The 23,519-nt window shown below is 41.5% G+C and overlaps 2 protein-coding genes and 2 long non-coding RNA genes across 5 annotated transcripts in view; 1 reads left to right on the plus strand and 3 right to left on the minus strand.

Annotated features, from left to right (window-relative positions):
• The window catches only part of niban2a (niban apoptosis regulator 2a), a 34,085-nt gene extending 17,834 nt beyond the window's left edge, over positions 1 to 16,251 (plus strand). The window contains exons 6-14 of the mRNA XM_034895743.1: positions 2,432 to 2,547; positions 7,191 to 7,295; positions 7,385 to 7,547; positions 9,424 to 9,611; positions 12,609 to 12,764; positions 12,997 to 13,110; positions 13,499 to 13,606; positions 14,879 to 14,990; positions 15,297 to 16,251. Of these exons, the coding sequence (XP_034751634.1) occupies positions 2,432 to 2,547; positions 7,191 to 7,295; positions 7,385 to 7,547; positions 9,424 to 9,611; positions 12,609 to 12,764; positions 12,997 to 13,110; positions 13,499 to 13,606; positions 14,879 to 14,990; positions 15,297 to 16,168 (1,934 nt within the window). The 3' untranslated portion in view covers positions 16,169 to 16,251. The remainder of the gene's footprint in view (positions 1 to 2,431; positions 2,548 to 7,190; positions 7,296 to 7,384; positions 7,548 to 9,423; positions 9,612 to 12,608; positions 12,765 to 12,996; positions 13,111 to 13,498; positions 13,607 to 14,878; positions 14,991 to 15,296) is intronic.
• Positions 4,252 to 12,997, minus strand: LOC117958960. Its single transcript, XR_004659834.1, has 3 exons — positions 12,850 to 12,997; positions 6,000 to 6,002; positions 4,252 to 4,265 (listed from the first exon to the last, which is right to left on the minus strand). It is a non-coding gene; the product is annotated as an uncharacterized LOC117958960 (long non-coding RNA).
• A 103-nt stretch (positions 16,252 to 16,354) lies between the features above and the next one.
• Positions 16,355 to 16,952, minus strand: LOC117958959. The gene is made up of 2 exons (XR_004659833.1): positions 16,892 to 16,952; positions 16,355 to 16,441 (listed from the first exon to the last, which is right to left on the minus strand). It is a non-coding gene; the product is annotated as an uncharacterized LOC117958959 (long non-coding RNA).
• Positions 16,953 to 18,436: 1,484 nt separating this feature from the next.
• The window catches only part of slc31a2 (solute carrier family 31 member 2), a 9,233-nt gene continuing 4,150 nt past the window's right edge, over positions 18,437 to 23,519 (minus strand). The window contains exons 2-5 of one of the 2 annotated variants that reach the window (XR_004659832.1): positions 21,900 to 21,966; positions 21,149 to 21,377; positions 19,700 to 19,935; positions 18,437 to 19,441 (exon numbers count right to left, since the gene is read on the minus strand). Coding sequence is in view for 1 of the 2 variants with exons in the window: in XM_034895746.1 (XP_034751637.1) it covers positions 19,770 to 19,935; positions 21,149 to 21,377; positions 21,900 to 21,966 (462 nt within the window). In the remaining variant the exon portion in view is untranslated. Of the gene's footprint in view, positions 19,936 to 21,148; positions 21,378 to 21,899; positions 21,967 to 23,519 lie in introns of both variants that reach the window. The other variant, XM_034895746.1, reaches the window with a different exon arrangement.

Genomic DNA, 23,519 nt, shown 5'->3' on the forward strand with positions numbered 1-23,519 from the left:
ATAGTGCTGCTATTGTTAAAGTTGAGTTACTGCATACTATTGACCATAATAAATGATGGGAAACAACAGTTCAATAAGGACTGGGGTTGGCAAACTGCAAACCTATTCTTTAATTACACATTCACGCATCAGAAGGACTGACTCACAGTGAAGTGCCACATGTAAAACACACAACTGTAGCATCAGGCACTATAAAATAACTATACTTATTTTAAGGAAGAGCTGCTCTGAAGGAAAACTACTAATTATAGGGCTGTTTGTTTCAAACACCTGTTTATACTTTTTTGTGCACTCAGTGTCCCTCGATGCTGTGGCATTGAGAGAGGCAGCTAGTGTTGTATTTTCATCAGTTAAAAACACAACCACATGGTAGGAACAAACTTCCTAAAAACACATGCATGTTGCTGAAAGCTTTGTGAGCTGCTTTTATTGTCGTCTCAGCTGGGAGGGGCCATATCCATGGCAACCATATGAAACCTGTCCACTAACAAGCCAACATCATTATGTTTTGAGGGATGACCCAACTGTGTGTGTGATTGGGGTCGAGTGTGCATGTGTTGTGCTACACTCCAGCAACTGTTACTGACTACACTGCTGGCCATAATTAGCCTCTTCAACAGTCCCACGGAAATGACTTAATTTAAATCTGTTTATTGATCCCCTATGGGGAAATTACAAGTTACACTCTGTGTCCACACTTTATTAGTTTACACTTAGATGTTATGGGCACGGTTGTTAGTGTGGGAATCTGCAGGAACCACAGAAAAGTCCACACGTTTGTTCATCTCATACCAAGAAAACCAAATCCAAATCCATTAAGTTGTTGCAGACTGCAGAGCGTCCATTCAAGAGTCCATTCAAAAAAGCATCCCCTCAATCTTGCTATTACAGATAAGTATTCGCAAAGTCTGCTAACTGTAGCGAAAGCGCCCAGAGGTTCAGCACCCTGCCCGTTTTACAAAGCTGACTGAGTAAACGTTTTACAGCTGTAGTGGAATTGCAGTAGAATACAAACCCAGTGGATTGGGGTCTATCTGGATTCAGTGGGGCACTTTCTTCTAAAAAACCTCAAATATTTGTTTAGCAACAGAGTCTTTATCCCAAGGAAGCTAATAACGTATTTAAAAAATGTTTGCCTGATAAAGAATTTGTAATGTTAAGTGCCAGCCACATCATCTGACCAGTGTTTTCGTTGCTGCCGTTTCCATTCCTCCTAAAATGCACTGCAGGAATGCACTACTGCTTTTGATTAGTTTTTCCCGTGAAGCATAAACAGACTTCTACTGCATTTCCTTGTGTAACCTTGTGCAATGCAACAATAAATGAACCTTGAACCACTTACAGTTTAAAGTATAAATTCCTAAATCATTATTAAATAAACAGTTTGAAGCAGAAACAATTGAAAACCTACAATACTTTTTGTACTCATATAAATAAACCCACTTTGCTTGTAAACAGGCCTGTCAAGAAATTGTCCCAGAAATTATTGCGATAAACGGTAATATTGTCGTTCTGAGACCATTTTCATCTAATACAATGATAATGGCATAGTGATGAAGGTACACCTTTTTAAAGATCAATAAACTATTATTTCTATAACATTTAACACTGGGAGACATACTAAATATGTGGCTCTCTGCCACATGGCGAGTAAAGGTTGGGACCAAAATAGTTCTGTTTTCAGCTTTAATTTTGGCGAAGGTGCAGCTACTTTCCTCTGGTCCTCTGCAGGTGGGAGCTTTGCGGGGGGATGGGGGGGGTCAAACACACACAGACACACACCGCACTTCTGTCTACCGGTAGCTATTGTTCACCTCAGTTTAATTCATTAGCTAGTAAGTGGCATTTTTTGGCAGCCAGCCTTCCAAAAGAAAGCACAATGGAAATAAGTGATCATTAAGCGCTGACAGATAAGCATGTAACGGAGTCTCAGTTCTCCGTCCTGGAGCCTCTGACACATTGACAGCTGTAGGCTTGTGCCAAGAGTGGTCATCCAGTGTCTTTAGTAGAGAAAGAGAGAGGGGGAAAACGAACAAGCATGCAAATGGAAGCTATCGCGGCCCGAAAAATTATCAAGCTCCTTTTTTATTGTGCGATTAATTGACTTACTTGGCCTACTTGTAAATGACTCCCATTAATTAAAGAAAAACACATTATTTGAGTCATTAAAATTGCGTCCCTTGAAAGTTGTTACATTTTTCCACTTAGGGCACCTTGGGGGAAAACGTTACCGTCAAGCTCTGTGTTAAGATATTCTTTGAAAAAAGGGGAGAAGTCTTGTTTCTGTAATGTTACCATAGACTGTTAATATTGATGGACAGCTCATCCGGTTCGGCAAAGGGCTGCAAATGCGGAAGTGACTTAAACCTAATAATATACAGTCTATGAATGTTACCAAGCATCTGCTCTGCTTTTTTCTACCCAACAACAGGTTTGTCAGAGGATTGCACAGTTCAGACGCCAGCCTTCACAGACGCTGTGAGACTCCACAGACAAGCCAAGGGACACTACGGGACCTGGGATATGATGTGCGGGACACCCCCACAGGTCAGGTTCTCAGATCACAGTACTGCTTTGTCCCCGCTCAGAGGCTGGATCCCATACAGTCTGCATTTCTAAATCTGAAATAACAGGTCCACAAGGCCTACACACTGGCACAGTGTCTTCACATTGCTGGTTGTATAATACCAACTTCCAGTTGAAGCTGACACTTGGAGATGTTTGACATGGAGTTGTGACATCAAAGAATGATTATTTTAAGATACCAAACTGATAATGCAAAAGGCAAGGGATGCATGTTGTAATGTTCTGAAACATGCACTGACCACTAACTGCCGTAGTGCCCACTTTCGATGGTTAGTTGTCGATGACTGTATGGCCTATTTCTTGCTTAAAATGTTTTCAGAAACATGATTCTGTGAACTATTTTTGTAAAATACTCAATCGTATTCCAAACAAGCTGCCATAATGCTCTGTTTTCAAATTCGGGAAAAGCCAGACCCACGTGACGCGTTCGTCCAATCAGCTGCCGGTCAACGTTTCTGGTCCTTCCCCTTTTCGCTTTGCAGTTAAGATGGCGCCTGTTTTGGGTAGGGTAGAAAACTTAAATTTTTCCGAATGTTCTGTTTTATCCCAACATGTATTCAGCAGATTATAGGTCATTTTATGATATTTAAAGGTTAAATTTAGGGTAGGGTTCATCGTTCCACACTGAACTTTTGGGCCGTTTTTAGTAGGGGTGTGACAATTCCAAAAATGTAGTAGTTGGTGGCAATACCAGTAAAACAACACAATTCTCGATGCCAAATTGATATAACGGAAGAAAAAAGGCTTTCCTAAGAGTCAATGTACTTTAACTTGAAACATGAACTTTTTTATTAACATATTTGAAAAATATCCAAATGTCACAACAAAACTTACAAAACGTGCAATAGAGCATAGAACAACATAATAAATCCAATTTAATCCAATTAATTGTCATAGTGCAACAGCTAGTGTCCCCAGACACATTCCAGACTTCCCGGCATCTTTCAAAAGGTACTGTCCAAAAACAATGTTTCAACAACAGGGTTTCTAACAGTTGCGTGACCAGAGACGTTACAAACCCAGGGTAAATATTGGAGAATTATTTAAAAGATGGAGACAACATAGAGCCCAAAAAAGGGCCCATTAGCTTCAGGCTACTTTATCACAGCTACTATGGGCGGACATTTCATGTCATTTCAACATGTGTGTACTCACATTGAATTATACAGCTAGAGAACCCGATTTGGTTACTCGCAAAAATAATTGAGACACTGCCAGTAAAGTAATCCCGACTGGTCCTGGCCATGAATGTATGAAGACAACGGTCCTGGCTAACGCCGCTATGCTAACCCTGCTCTCAGTTGAGTAAACTGCTTAAAATATTTATCCCTCTTACAAGTTGATGAGGAGCACCTGAATGCACCATTGGGGAGGTTCAGCCCCGACTGCCAGTTCTCAGACAGAACCCCCTTTGCAGGCTACATGCTTCAGAAGATTCAGCCTGTGATACAACTTTTCACAGCGGATATTGTGTTTCAAATAGCATGTTTGCTACAGGTAACAAATAAAAAGAGATTTTCTGTCAGTCCCAGTGAGTGCCTGTCCAAAGATCAAGTCAGGACCATAGTTCAACCTATTGAGTGGCAACAATGATGGATGACATGCTTTGGTAGAAAGACAGATGGCTGTTTTCAGAGAAAGTTTTTTCTCAATGAATATAGCTCATGAAAACACTCCATCTACTTTATGAGCACACACCCTTTCTTTACACTAGTACCAGAGTGCACCTACACAAGACCTTCAAAGAGACTGTCAGCAACACAACGCAACCCTCAACATCCCAGCATTCACACGGACACACACACACAAAACACACACACACACACACACACACACACACACACACACACACACACACACACACACACACACACACACACACACACACACACACACACACACACACACACACACACACACACACACACACACACACACACACACACAGGGTATCCCCTCTGAATGAGTCTCTTTCAGTCTCCTGCTAGTGCTTCATAGTTGCTCTGTGTGTTTATGGCAATCACGATTTTCTTCATTAATTTCCATGTTCCCTTTGTGAATCCACATTTTTCTCTAGTTCCCTGAACATTAAAGTGGGTGAAAATGTAGTCCACTTCTGGAGTTCTTCAATGGGAGCAGATCACAGTGCTATGAGAGATTTTAGGAGTTTATAATACAAAGTAATTTAAGCGATATAGTAAGACATTTTTCCTGCCTCTTACTTTCATACATTCCTGTGGATTTGTAATCTATTGTGTGTATAGAAGGATAAAAAATAAGCTGCAGATGACCATCAGAACTGTACGCAGTTTTGAGTTCTATGTATCCTGCAGGGAAGCCCATAGAACAAAGGCTCAGCTGTTTAAAAGTAATTGGTAGTAAAGAAAGCGGCACAATAAACACAAGAGGTAGCTAGGTGCAAATGTTAATGTGACTAATTATGTGTACAAAAGAATGGAGATGTGAGTAACAATGTTTAAATTCCTGAAGCCAATTCATAATTCCCTGAGCCATGAAGAAAAAACCCAAAACAAAAACCAGCTCACCATTCACAACCATTCATACTCAAACATTAATATAATTCAAATGACACTACTCAGAGCATTTTCAGAGCCGTTTCACCACGAGAAGTACTCCATATAGTAGCAACATAAGAGCAGAAATTAACAGCCAGTTAATAACAAAGCAAATAGGCCTTTCCCTGGTAGACATTTTGACATGTTGGATAATCACAGGTGTAAATAATGAATGGCTGCTGCGTTGCTTTCAGGATCCTGGTATTGTAGCTGGGGCACCTAAACATACCTACGCCATTGCTAATGATATTCATAACACCATACGTCTGCTGTGAAAAGGCCAACTAACCGCACAGTTAGGTGATATAGGCTACAACCCACACCATAAAATTTGGCAGAGCCAAGGAGACATACAGTAAAATGACAATAATGCAGTATGATAGCACAAGTAGCTAGCTAACACTTAGCCTACCTTAAAAATGTGACGCACACAGTCCCCAAAATCTCAGGCAGACGACAGGAGGGTAGGAAAACATGGTGTGAGGCCAACAGGTGATACAACGGTGAAGAAGGCTTAAAGACAATGATTTCTTCCGCAAAACAGTCCTGGAGCAACATTGTAAGACTGTTTGCATGCTAGTTTAACTATGAAATGATATTTCGCAACGGTAGATGTATCATAAGATGTTTACAGCTGAATTACAGCACAACTTTTCAAACAGCGTTGAAATGGACACACGTAGTGCGCGGGGGGCGGGGCATTAGCGGTTTAAATAGACCGCCTTTTTACGAAAGGTGCGTTCAATTCACGTAATTGTAGCAAATGGTATGTCACGTGATTGTAGCAGAGCGCAAGATTTTACCATAGACTGTTTATTTTAATATCAATAGATATACAGTCTATGGGTTTGACTCAAATTGTTGGACTTCTGTAGCTAGCAGGTGTTATGAATAATTTCAACAATACATTTAATTTGAGTGATGAAGCATTTTTGGCGTTTTGTTTTATGTGTTTTCAGCATATTTTCAGACATCATTCTTTACAAGTTTTTTTTAAAACTTTATTTAGAAAAGAAAATATACACAAAATGTAGCAATGTGCTATTCAGGACAGACATAAATCATACAAGTATTGATAACAATTAAGGAAATAAGTATGTTTTTATTTTTTATAAAGGAAATATATAGGCTAATTTAGAAGTAGAATTGTTCCTTTTTATAATAATATTCAAGAACAAATCATGAGTGGGCTTGAGGGTTGAGATTGGGGATGTTAAAACTGGCACAAAATACATTTAAGTATGATATATCACAGCCAACAACGCAAAAAATAAAGAAGGCAAAAACACTACTACTACAAACCATCTTTTTGACAATCAAACTACAACATACCTGTTATTTGTCATGTCTTTCTGATCCTTAGCTACTACTCTGCGTGTGTTGCAGTCATTACCCAGCAACAGGTTTCACCAAATATTTAGTCTAGGTTAGTTAAACCTCATGGAGGTGCTGAGCTTGCATGTGTGCTTGTGTGTGTGTGTGTGTGTGTGTGTGTGTGTGTGTGTGTGTGTTAGTTGTGCTTTCCTGCCTCCCTGTGTCCAGCCGTGTATCAATCGCCCCACTGTGTCCATATAACCACAAAGGAAAGAGAGGCTGCTTGTTTTTGAGATTCATTTTTTGTTTTGCTTTGGGTGGAGGATATTAGATGTTTTTTGACTACACCTCTAGTGTAAAAATACCCATTTGGCACATTGCCATAGTAACTATAAGTGTAACTGGTGGAAAGGCAAGACTATTACAGCTCACAGTATGAATTTAAAGCATCGGTAGGCAGATATCAATCCATTATGATACAGACAGATTTATTATAACCTTATAGAAGGAAAACCAGGAAGGCCCTCTTAAATTTTGATATTAATGTGTAATAAATTTAATACAACATTTTTTTTTGCTTGTCTATGGGGGGTAACTTTGTTGTATTATGCTGTGCTTGCTTCTTGTTTTTTTTTTAAACAGAAAAGCTATACTTATAAGTAATAAGCCATAATGATAAGTAATTATAAGTGCTGTATGTGTATGTGTGTACAGATTCTGGCTAATCTGGTGATGGAGACCCTTCAGCCAGAGCTGCGAAGCGTGATTGGTCCTCGTCTGAAGGGGAAGCTGCAGCAGAGGCAGAGGGATTGGATGTTGGTGAGTTCCTATCAAACTGTACTGTTCACTCCAGTTATGCCGTCCAATCACTGGAGAGACTCAAACAAGTCCAATGTCTTTTCCTCTAGATCTCTGATGCTGTGTACAGGCAGGTGTTGTCCCAGACCACCGGTCAGTATGATGCCGTGGTCGAAGGCTGTGAGGCCCAGAGAGGTCAGCTGGACGCCAGACTGCGAACCGACATGGACCAGATCATCACGTCTAAGGAACACGTCAGCAGCAAGATACGAGGTGACCAAAGATTTACATGCAACAGTCCTTTCTTTATTTAAAGCTCACTGAAGAGTTGTCCTGGTCTGTTAAATGTGACATATAAACAGAGAAGGTCTACATGTTGCTGCCTGTAAACATGATGTATTTTGCAGATGTTGAGTGCTTGTTGTTGGATGTTAACTTAACATTTTGCATTTTCCAGCAGTTTGTGATCAGAAAAAATTGCTCCCACCATTAGGTAGAGATGTTAGTAGGGAGTTCTTGTCACAGGAAGCCCACATCTAGGCCTATGGGTGACATGTTTCTTTTTACACGTCACCACTATGTCAAAAGCAATTAAATGACTTATATCTTTCAATGTGAAGCACATCCTAACTACACATTGACATACAGTGATGCTCATAAGTTTACGAACCAATGCTAAAAAGAGGAATATAAGGAAAAAAAATCATGTTTTGGAAATTGATCTTAATACCTTAAATTAAAACAAACTTGGAATAAAACCATACCAATCTCTAGGGAAAGTTATCAGGATGCATAGTATCCCGGATCTATGAAATAACCGGCCTTTAAAAATAAAAATATGCCTTCCTCTATGGGAATTTAACATAGGAGTGTATATACTTATACGGAAATTTGTTTCCTTAAAGGTTGGATTTTGTCATTTGTTTTAAGGTAAGGCATTAAGATTAATTTCTAAAAGAGGATTTTTTTTTTTTTATCTCTTTTTAGCCAACTTTAGCATGGGTGTGTAAACTTGCGAGAACCACTATCCAGTCATTGAAATGCACTTTTCAATCAAATTTAGCCCCGGCCAACTAGGGTTCACATGTAAATATCCAAACCCATGCTCAGTGGGATGTTGTGCACGGTAAAAACCAACTGAGCGTTAACTCTCTGAAGACGCAATAACTGATCTACTGTACCACAGCTGTAAATCAGACTTGGTTTTGTTAAACAAAATAAGATCCAAGGAGTACATTTGGAGCAAGAATTGCTGACAGACAGAAATAAATACTCCATGTTTCAATTTTAATTGCATGTTTGAATCTACATTGAACTGAACACCACCTCAGTTTCCCTACTTACACACTTCTAACTTGCTATGCAAAATGTCTTGGTTGGCTTGGTGCTCGCTGTGCCGTGGAATATGATCTCCCAGACCGAAGTACGCTTCATTGTTCCCCTGCTGTTTGCCTGAGTGACTGTGCTGTCTTTGGTGGGGATTTTTTTGGCACAGCAAAGCCATCAGTCTGCTCACTGAATAACGCCACAATGCTCAAGTTTCTGACGACTTTGTTTGGACGTTTGGCACGAACAGGGCCTTTCCTCTGTAACTAACCCTCCCTCCCCGGCTCTGAACTGTACTGTAGCTTTGTATTTAATTCTGTTGTTCTCTTCTGTCACTCTCTCATTCTGTTTGATTAGCTGGCTTCTACAGCACCAAAGCATTCACCCTTTGAGCGGTGAGCCTGGCAGCTTTCCATCTAAATGTTAACTTGGCAGAGGACGCTCACATTCTTTATTTGTACTATTTTCCATTGAACCAAAGTGACAGAACTGCATTCCATCACCTGCACCATATGGGCCGTTTCTGACTTAATCCCACCGGTAATACTCAAAACTACAAGTTAGCTGTAGAAAAAGAACCTGATGCAGGTTCACACGTTTCTTTACTAACATTTGGGTGAATCCGAGACCAAGCAATCTACATACTAACCGTTTCAACCTGATAAACAACATACTGTAAATTGAGATTACTAACTTGCAGAGTTCCTCATACCTTAATTTTTCTTCGTGCTTGAAGAACTCTTTATCATCATTATCCCTTGTATGTTTACAAGCGGCAGCAACCAACCATGAATAAGTTCTTTGTGTCCCTGCTGGCTTGCAGCTCTAGTGTTGCCCAAGGCGGAGCAATTCCTGCAGGCCAGCGTCCAGCCCTACATCAGCTCCATCCTGGAGGCCCTGATGGAGCCCACCAGCCGAGGCTTCTCCGAGGTCCGGGACGTTTTCTTCAAGGAGATGGTGGACATCAGCAAGAACTCGCTCAACGGAGCAGGCAAAGACAAACTGGGAGACGTAAGTCGTGTTCCCCCTCCTCTTTCTGTCTGCATGTGTGGAACCGCCAATAGGAACTCTTTCTCTCCCAAATGACCTGTGATTGGCCAAAGTGTCTGGTCACAGGCTAGATTTTCCAAAGCCTATAAACAGAGCCAAGAGTAGCTTCAGAAGTCTACATTTCTTTCAGAACACTTGAATTACAATACGCTAAAAGATAATTATGGATTTTTTTGCCAAAAATGCTACAATATTCTGTCTACCCTGGCTTTCAAGCTGCTAGTTGGTAGAGCTGCAGTGTTAGTTGGTGGTGATTCTCTGTGGGTTCGTCACCATGACCCCCATTCACATTACACACAGTCACATGATTCATCGTTTAAATAAAAGAAACGTTGACGAGTGCAGCTTTAACAGACACTCTTTTACTTGCACCAGTGGCAGTAACAGGAAATTAATTTAGCTGTCACCCCCCCCCCCCCCCCCCCCCCCCCCCCCCCCCCCCCCCCCCCCCCCCAAAAAAGAAAACACATGCCCATGCTGCATTTCCTTCTTCACATAACTGAGTCCAAGCACAGGCCGAAACCTCACTAAGCTTTATACATTGCAGGAACAGGTCAAAGCTGAGTTACCCAGCTCTAATTGTGTTCATCATACTTTGTATGAGACTTACATTTATATTTGTAAAAGAAAAAAGTGGCAGGAGCGTATAACCCCCGGTTCTCATGGAAGGGAATAAAGTACACGGAAAGGAGGAAGAATGATGATGAAAAAGTCATTAAAAAAATCTAGGCACTCAAGGTTGGTTACAAAAAGTGACAAAAGGCCTTTAAATGTTAAATGTTCCTCACCCTGAGGAGGGCTGAAGCCAGTATGCGTTGGTGTATTTTCAGTGTTGCGTTCTGTTAATTAAAGGCCTTTTTATCAACCTTGAGTGCCTAGACACTGGTTTTTAATTTTTAGTCATAGTTCTTCCTCCTTTCCTTGAATTTCAATTAAGTCAGAGAATATGATTAAAGCTTCAGTAGGTAACTTTTGTAAAAATGTATTTTTTACACATTTGTTAAAACTGTCACTATCTCCAGACTATGAGATAGATAATATGAGACAGATAATCTGTAAAAAAAAAAAAACAAGCTCCTGTGGCTCCTGCCATTGCTCCTACTGACACTTGCAGAAATACACCGCTCCCGGTCCGAAACAGCCAATCAGAGCCAGGAGGACTGTCTTAGCACTGTCAATCACTCTCGTGTACGCGCTGCTCATACCCCCCCCCCCCCCCCCCCCCCCCCCCCCCCCCCCCCCCCCCCCCCGCACAGCGCGTACCGTGTTCAAGCTCAAGATTGTCTGTGTGCTGCAGCTGTGCAAATCGCGGAGAAACAACTTTTCAGGAAAACTGCCAATTTCTCGAGTGACACCTGCTCAGAAAACAAAGACGGGCAAACAGAAGAAGACCGATGACGGAAAGCGAGCTAAAAAAGAGTTAAACCAAGCCCAAAATTAAACAAGGGTCAACATCAGAGCGTCTTTTCAGAGGTGGAGGGAGCTACGCCTCCTGAAAGGATTCAACACGGATTCAGAGCTAGCATCATTTCTGCTTGACATGTACGTATCTCTCCTTGATTTGTTTCATTTTTTAAGAACTACACAACTAAGATAGCGATGGTTACGGTATCACTGGTGATAGCGCAAATCTCATTTGACTCTGTAGCTTGTTGCTAAGTCTAACAGTTAGCTTGTTAGCTTGTAGAACGGCAGGAATGTTGTAGCTAGCAGGTGAAGTTTAACTTTACCTGCAAACTCCTTCACCCTCGGTAGAAGCAATATTGTTTCGAAACCTACATTTAGTAAGTCAAAATGCTTTTTGTCGATCACAATTAAATGTAGCTTAGCTATGGTGAAACGCGTTTAATTGTGCGCTGTCACTGTCAACGTTTGGCAAGGCAGAATACTACTTTTGATAATTTTTAAACATGCACGTTTTGTTCCCCCTCAGGATGTAATTTGTAAATCAAATGTCTGACGCAAGTTCTTTATGCTCCTTCAACAGGTCAGACATGGCCCCAGACGCAGAGGCACGTGAAGGAGTCTCCTTCAGTCCAAATTAAAATGTTCAGGATTTCCTTGTGCAGGAGCAAAAAAAGCTGATTTATCTTACCCATATGCAAAATAAAACCTAAGACATATTTCTAAGATGTTGTTATTCCTTGGCTTAGTGAGCTTCCTCAGTGATTCATCTTTTCTACTGAAAGTTTAGTGTTTTTAATTGATCCAAAAGTTAATTCAGTAATGTACTGTGTAAAGTATTAACATATCTTTTTAATAGAAATATTTTAAATAAGCAATATTTTTACATAAAGTATTCAAAGTTTTAAAAGCACAGCACACAACAGCTATACGCCCCTCAGAATCCCAGCTCTGCATTGTCCATGAGGATGTGGAAAGCATCGGTGCTTACTAGCGTGCGCGTTCATGGCATGCACCGCTGTGGAGGGGGGGCTGTAGCGCAGCAGAGAGCAAGGGGGAGGGACCTGTCAGGTGTGCTTGTTCAAATTTTTAGGCTAAGTCCACGTTTTCTCAGAACTCCCTACTGCAGCTTTAATGTTAAAGCTGATGTAGGTAGGATTGCAAAGATCCAGTACTTAGGCCAAAAAATTTGAACATCGACAAAATCTTTAGTCCCTCCCCCCTTTCTGCTAAAGCCCAAAACTGTCTCCTAAGCCCCTCCCCCCCACGAGGGAGAATGAATGGATGTGCATGAGCATTGATAACACAGTAGTTCTACTCGAACATAGGGTCAGTTTCAGCAGATATGACAGCAAGTTAGTTTTAGAAGTCTTACCCACTGCACCTTTAATGTGAATAGAGTATTGCCAGATATTTGGTTAGAATAAAATGAGTTAGTTGCCCTTTGTGACCTGAACAATCAGCTCACCCTCTTTCTCTGTTCTGGTCTTAATTCTCCTTGTATGATGCTCGTAGCACCTTGATCACACTCTTCTCTCTCTCTCTTCCCCCCAGCACATGGAGAGGCTGTCCATGCTCGCCTTCCACCCGGTGAAGATGCAAAGCTGTTATGAGAAGGTGGAGCAGCTCAATCTGGAGGGGCTGCAGCAGAGGTTTGACGTGGCCAGCCCCTCGGTGTTTGTCAACAGGGCTCAGATCCTCATGAGGGAGGTGAGGTGCTACAGCAGCAGATTTCTCTGGTTAGAATACAAATAATTAGCATGTAGCAAAGCAGTGTGAGGAGGCCTGAAAACACTCTTTGTGAGACAACACGTAACCTGTCCTGCCGGTGGTACAGTCTCTACTTCCACCTGCTGGACAAAAAAAACTATTTGTAAAGATGAACAGTGAGAGCACCAGCATCAGTGCTACTGCATCAGTCTAACTTTAGTGTTTCTGACAGCAAATGGACAATGCAGTGTACACATTCGAGCAGCTGCTGCAGCAGTCTTTGGAGACCCAGGGAGAAGACGACATGTGCAAGACCATGCAGCGATGCCAGGACAGGGTCCTCAAGGTAAACAGAGAAGTGGTTTAGTACACAAACGGTAAGTAAAGACAGTAACCTCATCAATAGTTTTCCCTATTTTAGCTGCCGCACATTACAGAATAAAGCAAAATAATATAAAAACAGACTTTTAGAATGAGTTCACCCAAATCCCCTCCAGAAAAAAAAACCATATTTCTCAGTTCCAGCATAAGCCAGTCCTGGCTAAGATGAATCCACCTGAGACAGACAGTATCTGTTCACACTGTGTATTTAATTCATCTCCAGAGGGAATCTGGGTTTCAGCAGAAGCAGTAGGAAATGTTGGAAGATGTGAATTAGTAAAGTAAGTGTGATGAGTAGAAAAGTCATTATGAGTCATTGTGCGCTCCATGTGTTTCTGGTCTTTCCCTGTCAGAAATATGATTATGACAGTAGCACAGTGCGTAAGAAGTTCTTCAGAGAGAGTCTCCTGCAGATCATCATCCCCTACATGCTGCAGCAGCTCTCGCCATCCTGCTCACCTGTGAGTAACACGGGCTCAAATCCCCTTCTCAACGCTGATCTATCTATCTATCTATCTATCTATCTATCTATCTATCTATCATTACAGTATTGTGACTCTCCATCTTTTTAAGGCTGACTGTACTCTGAATTTAAGATCCAACTTTGGCTGCTTAGGTCCAGACAGATAATATTGTCCAGTATCAACTTCTCTAAGTGTCGGACACGCAGACACTTAGAGGGAGGAGTTATAAAGTTTGATGGCCACAGGCAGGAATGACTTCCTGTGGCGCTCTGTGGTGCATTTTGGTAAAATGAGTGCTCCTGTGATTTAGCAGCAAGCCATGGAGTGGGTGCGAGACATTGTCCAAGACGGCATGTAGTTTGGACAGCGTCCTCCTCTCTGACACCACCACCAGAGAGTCCAGATCCACCCCCACAACGTCACTGGCCTTGCGGGTCAGTTTGTTGAGTCTGTTGGCGACCGCTACCCTCAGCCTGCTGCCCCAGCATGCAACTGCAAAGAGGATAGCACTGGCCACCAGACTCATAAAACATCCTCAGCATCGTCCTGCAGATGTTGCAGATGTATATGTCACTGGCTTGCTCTACCGTACCCATACAGCTCTTCCTACGCCAAACCGGTACCAGACATTCACAGGACAAAGTAAAGCTACTAAGAAGAGCTGAATAAGAATCATAAACCAAGAGATTATCTGGGGCAAAACAAATAAAAATGTGAAGTTTATTTCAAGACTGAACCTTTGTTTGCAGCAATCTAGTTTCTGATTTACAGTGCAAGGACGTTTTGAGTTATTATCAGTAACCTACTCGTTTGTCAGCCCTAAACATAGTACTCTTCGATTTCCTCGGTCCAATCACACAAAAAACATGAAACACTCTGCTTTTGCCTTGTTTTCATTTTCAACCCATAAAAAAAGTGTTGATTTTGCATCAACAAAAATGAACGTTGCAATACTTTAAAACCCCTGCGTTGTCTTCCTGTCGACCATCAAGTTGTTATGGTTAGGGTTTTGTGCATTTTTTTCGATGTTTTTGTTGCTTTTTTTTTTAAACGTTAGTGTCAGTTATTTTGACGCTAAATTAATTATGGTCAATAAACTTAATTTGGATTACATTATACTTCATTTTTTAGTTAAAAAAACTGAAATTATGAATTATTTTGACTAAAGGTTCAGATCAGATGATGATGAGTGGGTCACAGACTGGTATGCCAAAGTTTAGTCAGGCTACCTTGAAAGCATTTAAACTTTTTTTTTTTAATGTTGTGAAGGAGCTGCCCCGTTTCGAAGAGCTCATCTTCGAGGACTTCTCCCGTTTCCTGCTGGTGGAAAACATGTTCGAGGAGGTGGTGCTGCAGTCTGTCTCCAGGGACATAATGATGGGTGAGGGCCAAAAAAACACAAGATTTAAAAATGATTTGACTAAATAGCAGTGGTGTGTTCTATATTAGTTGAGAAAGTGGACTTTAAACAGACCTTCAGGAAGACAGGAAGATTTTTTTCAGAAGTTGGGACGGCAGCTACACTGTACTTTGTAATCCTTAACTCTCAATTGGAAATTCATGAAATGCTCCTGTGTAATTCATCAAAGTCTCCCAAAGTTTCTTCTCGGATGTGAAATTAGATGTGCTCTCCTGACTTTTTCCCATAACAAGTGATATTTATCTATTGTTCTCTTTCTTTGTCCAGCTGTGAAGGAGGCAGCTCTCCAAAGGAGACACAATCTGTACAGGGACAGCATGATCCTGACCAACAGCGACCCCAACCTGCACCTGCTTGGAGAAAACCCTCAGGTGGATTGGGCTACTAAATTTGGCGGCGACGAGCCGGAGGGCTCTGTCAGTGGGGGCAGAGTTGAAGGAGGGGGTTCTGGGAGCAGACGCAGGCAGGTGGTGTCCATGATCCAGCTGGACGGGGTGCCTTTGCCATTCGAGTCCTGCCTGGAGGTCCCAGGCGTGGAGCTTATCCCTGAGGAGGATGCCGAGATGTTTGAGGAGGACCAAGGCCCGGCTGGGGAACCCAAGTCTCCTGACAGCGTGGATGGAATCAGAGACCTGATCAATCCAGTGGTGGAGATGGTGATTCCAGTGTCCCTGGAGAGCCAGAGGACGGAGCCCACCAGAGGCACCGTCACCATGCAGGATGGGCTGCAGGAGCACGTGACACACGTCACCACTGTGGTGGAGGACTTCCCCAGGAAATCTCTGCGAGACAAGACGACACCGCAGACAATTCTGCAGCAGCTAGGAGGAAGCAGGAAGCAGGAAGCCGATAAGGAGCATCAGGAAGAAGCAGCCATCAAAAACGCCATCGAGGAAATAGAGATAGCGGTGCAGGAAGACGAGGGGGAACGGATCGCTGAGGTCTCCACAGCGGATCTGGATTACGAGTCGTCACCGCGACCACCCCTGGCTTCAGACTTTAGCTCGCAAAACGACAGTGTCTTCCAGTCACAGACCAACGAGGGGCTGGATGAAGATGAGCCGCAGCCAATCACAAACGGTCTGAACGGAGAGGACAAAGTTATCGACCCGGTGGAAGTGGAAGTGGTTTTAGCGTAGGAAGTAAATCCTCTGGACAGGACTCTGAAAGTGGAGAAAGCCTTGAAGAGAAAGCAGCAGAGCGCATCACATGTAACGGGAGAGAAGTGGGAAGAATAAGGCGTGTATTTAAAGGTTTCATTCAAAGTTTATCGCCGTTGACAACGCGGACTCCAAAACCAACTCTCCCATCCGTCCCACGGCTGATTTCTTCGGTGATCGGTTCCTTTCTATCCAGCGTAGTGAATCTCAATGCAGAGTGTATTCGTATTTTGTGTATGAACTGATTTAACCCTTATGTTGTCTTCTCTCATGATTTTGTCCCTTTTGACGTGTTTTTGAACGTTCGTCACTTTCTTTGACGTTTTCAACACTATGTCACACTAACTTATTAACTTTAGTTTTAAAGTTATTTTGGGAATGTATGCTCAATAAACGTCATTTACAGAAAATTATGTTTGAGTTACAAAAGCAGAAATTAGGAATTATTTAGACTAAAATTAAATAAATGGATGTTGATGCTAATAACAGACTGGAACATGTCAACCTTTACTCAATACTATTTCAAAACCACTTCAATTGTTTTTTCAAATGCTAGAATTGAATAAGACACCCCAAAATGAATGAAAGTAGAGATTTGTACTTGCCAAAGAACGCTGAATCAATCAGTTTTGGGTAATTAAAAGGATCATTGGGATATGAAAAACGGGTCAATTTGACCCGAGGACAACATGAGGGATAAACCCATCTGCTCCTTATTATTATGCTATGTTAACAGGCTGAAGGTTCCTCACAGGGATCAGGGACTTTAAAGTGATAATCCACTTTTTAAACCTTACAAAATAAGGGAGGACTACTAAGTTATTCATGTTTTTTTGTTTGTTTTTCTAAATGTTTCCCTTTGTATTGCTTTAATAATGAGACACAGCCTCTACCTGGGCAGCAGGCGGTGCTACGAGCAACATTTAGATGGTGTAAGGGGATTTCTATGTGTATTTTAACTACTAACTGCTGAAATACTGGTATCTATTTTTATAAATTGTATTTTTTTTAATGCAGTTTGTTCACTTGGAAGATTTTTCCTGTATTCGCAAATGGCCTTAATGTTTCAACACTAGATATTTAGGACAATCTGTCAGGAATGATTTGCATTTCCACTGTCATTTGATAAGAGGTTTTATAACAAAACAACCAAAATTATTTTTTTCTTGTCCCTTTGCTTGTGGGGGTAGATGACAAAGATACAGTAAGTAATGGCTGTTTGTGATTAAGCAAAAGACTATTAATGTCAACTTCTGTTTCCCAAATATCACTTTATGTGTTACGACTTCATAGTAACTGCGTTGAGTCAAATGTGGCAATTTGACAATCTTTTTAACTTAATTCAAATTTTGGGTGAAACTTTTTTTTAAATTTCATGTCATGGCTTTTATAAGAGTTTTGTTTCCTTATCTGTGTAAAAAACAAAAGTATAGTATAGAATAATATCGCTGAGGTGCACGGTAAATATGGACAGTTTTGGTAGCGCTTTACAGAATTTCCTGATAAGTTTCCTGGAAATAACTGTTGAATTTGGTACTATGCATTGTAAATTAGATACAAAGACTTCTCATATATGTTGAACATAGCTGACAAACTTTACATACAACAGGAAATGAACAGAGAAACCTCAGTAAAAGCCACAGAGGAGGGAAAGTGTTGTATAAACAGAGTACATAGAGGTACTACAAGTGGATTTGAGATAAAATAAAGGACAAATGTAACACTTTACGTCTTCATTTTTATTGAAATGATTAGTACCAAATTACATAGTCCTTTCCAGGACTGCTTTATTTCCTTTTTCATTATTGTGTAGTAAAATATCACTTTCTTTCCAGGAGTTAAGGGAAACTTTGAACCTGTACGTGTCACCACAGTTTTTAGTGTCGGCATCATGTGCTCTAATGGCTGAATTAGTTTCACTTTTGTGCATCAACACGCCGAGCTGCAATGTGTAATGCTGAGGAGAGCTGCGATCCCTCCTCCTCCCAACTGGTTGAGTCAGTGTCCTGTTGGGAAATGGCCCACTGCCACCGGAGCCAAAGCACATTTAGAGTTCTCTGCCTTTGGATTCAGGCCCATTACTTCCCAAGGAGGACCACTGTTTATTATTATAGAAACCTGTACGTTTGGTGTAAGCAGCTCAGCTTTTATATTTCAAGTTCTCTCTTCCTGAGAGAGAGAGAGAGAGAGAGAGAGAAAGATATAGATAGAGATATATATAAAAAAAAGAAATGGATGAATAAAACATCAACTTCACGCTTTATTTTTGTTGACTAAATTCTTGTGATAGGAAACCATCACGAGGAAAATGAATGATATTTAACGGTTAACAATCTCAAGTCGTCCGACATATTTGAACATGTTTCTATATGAATCCGTTATAAAACTAGTAAAAATACTCCATATCAAAAGGAAAGAGCATACTTGTTGAAATATAACAGAAAGCATCTGAAATGTCAGTTGCAAGGCTCTTTTCTCTGCAGGTTCATGGTTTGTCAATGATTGCCTCAGAACCACCTGACCGAGTGTCACCCTTGCCTGGTATACGTGTGACGAGGACTGATCTGTTAGTGAACCGAGATTAGAGAAGTTAACAAGCTACACACAAATGATTCAGTTCCTGAATCTGAGCTCTGTCTCATGACATCTGACTGTTAAGTCTTAGCTCCGAGTGGGAGTCTGATTTTAGATTTCACTCCAAAACACTGCAAATAAACCTCAGCAAAATCTGTTTTCAATACTTCAACACTACTAAGCAGTCAAAAACACACGTCTTCAGGATGAGTTCCACTTCAAAGCTACTGTAAAGTGTCTTATCAACTAAGCCAAAGCCTTCATTTTTATTCATGGGATTAGAAATCTCAAACATTTGGATCACCTGTAGTGTCACAACAACTTGAATTGTTTAGTATAATACAGGGAACTGTGTAATAGTTAGAAAAAAACATGTCCGTCAAGGTTGACTAGGAAAACAGAAAATGACAGAAACAACCGTAATGTGCCACAAGATGCGTGGGACTTTCTGTCGCTCCGTGTTGTACTCTGCAGTGTTAGCCTCCAATGCATTTTAGGATAAACAAAGAAAAACGAAGAGTTTAAGCAAGCAGCACTCCCTCCCTGGAGACTTCCTTTTTCACATCCATCACTCACTAACATGTTTGCTGCTTGAGAGGATAAGCAAGACTGTTCCTCAGAAACAGAACATTATGTCCCCTTTACATCTTAAAACACATTGTCCCAATGGTCAAAGACAAACATAAGAACTGAGTATGTCCAGTTAGTGTTTGTTTAAAAAAAAATAACAACTGAGCCCCAAGGCCACAATCAGAATGGATGAAAATGTCCCCACTAAGTTTCTTGCGACAGTAGTGTGCGTTAGTATTGTGCAGCTCATTCTTCAGCATACAAGGAATTCCCCTTTAGTGACCCCCGTGTTCAAATTTTCACAAATAATAGCTTTGCCTGGAGCAACTGAACAACACGCTGACATTAGTCAATCCAGTAGTTTCCCATTTAGTATCAGGAGATCCTCTTAAGTCAGGGGGGAGGGATCCGTCCTGGGCCTGAACTGTCCATACCATCAGATCTTACCCAGGAGAGGAAATGAGATGAAATAACCGAGACCAGAGCCCACGATGACCCCGAGGAAGATCCAGGTGTTGTAGGACATGACGCACAGCATCAGCATGTAGCCCAGAGACACCTGCAGCACGTGGAGGACTGTCTGGATGCAGTGCAGCAACCAGCTGCAGAGGAACGAGGAGTACACGATTTACACCAGGTACTTTACCACAAATACTTCACTCAGTAAATACTATTAATTCAGTATGTACGTGCATACTGTACACACACACATATGTGTGTGTATGTATGTATGTATATATATATATATATACATACATACATACACACACACACACACACACACACATATACACGGAAGAATAGAAAAGTTGCCAAACTTTCCTTTAAGTTACCAGCTAATGTTAGCGGTCGCTATCTCGCTAGCTTGGTTACATTCTTCAAAACAAATCTAGTTGTAGTCTTTACATATTATTTATTATTATTACATATATATTTAATGTTCGATGTGAGATGGCGTCAGACTTTCCAAAGTCTGTGTGGTAGGCATTATACAGCCATGATTTTCAAGCACAGAGTAACGTTGCCCAGTGTATGTGAAGGGTCATGTGAGACGCGTTGTCAGATACGAGAAGGACGAAGATTAGTTCTGCTTCTGGAGTTAGAACTCTAGTGTTGACGGAGATGGTTTTGGTCTCATAGCGCTGCTTCCAAATGAAATCACCAGTAGTCTAGATGTGGCCTAAGCTAGCCAAGGACTTAGGTTACATATTATTTAACATGTTTTTGGGTTCAATCGTTAACAGAAGCCATTTAACAGAAAGGGAGGTCAATACGTTTCACATCAGATAGAGGGTGAGAAACACTGTCCTCAGTATGACTGGAGGTGTCCAACACAAAAACCACAAAGAAAACCGCTACAAAAGGAAACTGTGGAATGGGGCCCTGTACCACTCACTGAAACCACTTCATCTCTACGTGTTACATTTAAAGAATGATTAATCACGGTCAAGAAAGCAAAGAGAAGGCAACTGCTTTACATGTAGGATCAAAGTTAGAGTAAGTCATGATTTTTTTTTAATGCACATGGTCAATCAATATTTTCACATACTGAGTCTTAATCAAATGTATGAGACAAAATGCTTAATAGTATTCATTGTTTAGCATTACCGTCGTTTAATTATTTTGCTGGCAGAAATAGGCTTTCATAATTTCCTCACCTAAAGAATTGCACAAATTATTAAATGTGATTCCAATAATGTTTTCATATTCTATTATTTCGTTTGACGTAAAAAATCTATAAGAAAAGACCAACTGATCACATTGCAGACCACATAGTGTGACGTGGCCCTAGTTGTGTTTCACGAGGACCCTGACCTGTGGCTGGTGTTCGGAGTGGGAGGGGGTGTCTGCATGGGGGTCAGCGAGGACTCCGAGGGGCTGCTCTCCAGGACGGAGGTGCTGTCGCTGGGGATGGAGGGGGGTGCGGTGTACGGAGACTGAGACTGGGCCAGCTTAGAGCTGCTCCCCAGCCACACCCTCCACACTTTCAGCACCTCGTAGAAGACGGTCAACAGACAGACCACAATCACCGACAACACCATCCCTAGACACACATACACACGCACACGCAAGCATGCACACACACACACATCCATCAAATAATAAACTTCTCCCTTTACAAACAATAACAGAAGATGGGAATCATCTCAAAACCGTTTGATGCTAACCTACACCCAGCAGTGGATGACCTTGGTTAAGTAGGTCCATTTTACTGTATTGATATTACAGAAGTCTCTCGCTAGCATCTTGTAGGCTACTTGTAGCAAAGTGACAACTCACATCTGGGATGCCTTAAAGGAATAGTTCAACATTTGTATACTAAGATCCTATCTGTACACTATAATATTACTAGGCTCCCAACTTCTCAAGCGGGCAAGCATGAAAAAGGCTTTTTATGGGATGTCATACAAACCTCTCCCGGGCATTTAGGAAAAAGGACAATCTCTTGACTCAGCTGTGCAGTATGTTTTAACAAGATGAACCGGTTCTAAGGACTGCTTGGACATCCGCCAGGGGCGAACGGCTCCTCTGAAGTGACGATGTTGTGTGTGACACTGTGTCTTACCTGTCGGCCCGTGCACATCCCAGAAGTCAAACAGCAGCGTCACGCTGCTCGACACCCCAAAAGTCATCTAAAAATGGAAGATGAGAAAATGTTAAAACCTCTAACAACCTGTGTGCTGTTCACAGCTGGACTGCGGGTCCTAAAGCAGGTTGTGATTCCGTTTAAAAGCACCACTGCAGATGTGGTATCGCAGAGGGATCACTGTCCAGTATTGAGTAACAATGTCGGATAAACATTCAGCTAGTTTTGGTTGCTCTGACAGTGCAGAGGCCTTTCCTCCTCATCAGAAGCAAAACGACTGAAACTATGTTTCAGGAGGCGGCTCAATAAAACGCTTTCTATGGCTAAGATGGCACGGATTCATTTTAACTAAAGGAATTCACAAAAACCCTTTGTTAGGCCTTTGACCTCAGCAAACATTGATCTTGCACTCTGATAGTCCTCCATCTGTGTTTTTTCTTCTCGTTTTTCCGTCTGGTTCTGATCTGTTTTTAATTGCTGTTGTCTAGTTAATTGTGTGACTTTTATGAGACAATTTCAAAATAAAAGTATAAAAAAAAAAGCACCTGGGAATTCTGGGAAACAGAATTATATAACACGCTGACCTCAGCCTCTTTCCCACCAACATCAGTCAGCCTGAGAGCTGCTGCTCTGGGATCAGTGACTCAGAACGGCTTTGGTTACTGGTTTACTAAGCATTACTCCCTTTTTTACTTTATAAAAACACCCAGACCCTTATAATAAAGTACTTCTCAACACAGAGATTTACATTTCAGAATAAAATACAACAGGCGTTGCTAAAGAACAGTACCATATATGCATTCAAAAAATGTTAAGACATACACTTCTATCGTTCTATTCTGTTCTGATTGCTCCTGACAGAACACAGCTAAACAAGCCTGGGACAGGCAGTGTTCTGTTGTTTCTTCTCTTGCTCCGTTAGGAAATACGATGTTCTGGCAGAATTATCTCCATATTCTTTTGTGTGGCACTCAAAACCTCCTCTGTTTTAGATAATGTACGGATTCCTAAACTAAATTTAAAAAATGTAATTAATGCTGTTCCGGCTGATGCCAGACAATCACGGGATGTATTGTGCCACAAAGGCACACTCTGTTCTGCCCTGCTGCTGTAGACGTGCGACTGACAGAGGAATGCACCGTATGTGTGTGTGTGTCCCTGCCAGGCTCTTTCCTGCTAATACACCACCTGTCCTGGCACGACTGTTTCTCACCCACTAGTGCAGGTCTACATAGAACTTCCCTGATCCAGGTCGATTAATTATTCATTTTTATTCAAATGTGCTCTAAGTGATGTCCCGTGTGTTTTAGGCTACATTTTTTGTCACATACAGCAAACATCTCCTCACTCTCCGCTAGCTGCCTGTCTCCAGAACACACTGTAAAAAACATCTCCTCACTATCTGCTAGCTGCCTGTCTCCAGAACACACTGTAAAAAACATCTCCTCACTATCTGCTAGCTGCCTGTCTCCAGAACACACTGTAAAAAACATCTCCTCACTATCTGCTAGCTGCCTGTTTCCAGAACACACTGTAAAAAACATCTCACTATCTGCTAGCTGCCTGTCTCCAGAACACACTGTAAAAAACATCTCCTCA

The sequence above is a fragment of the Etheostoma cragini genome, chromosome 16 (assembly GCF_013103735.1).
Source record: "Etheostoma cragini isolate CJK2018 chromosome 16, CSU_Ecrag_1.0, whole genome shotgun sequence".
In the NCBI taxonomy this organism is placed as follows: Eukaryota; Metazoa; Chordata; class Actinopteri; order Perciformes; family Percidae; genus Etheostoma; species Etheostoma cragini.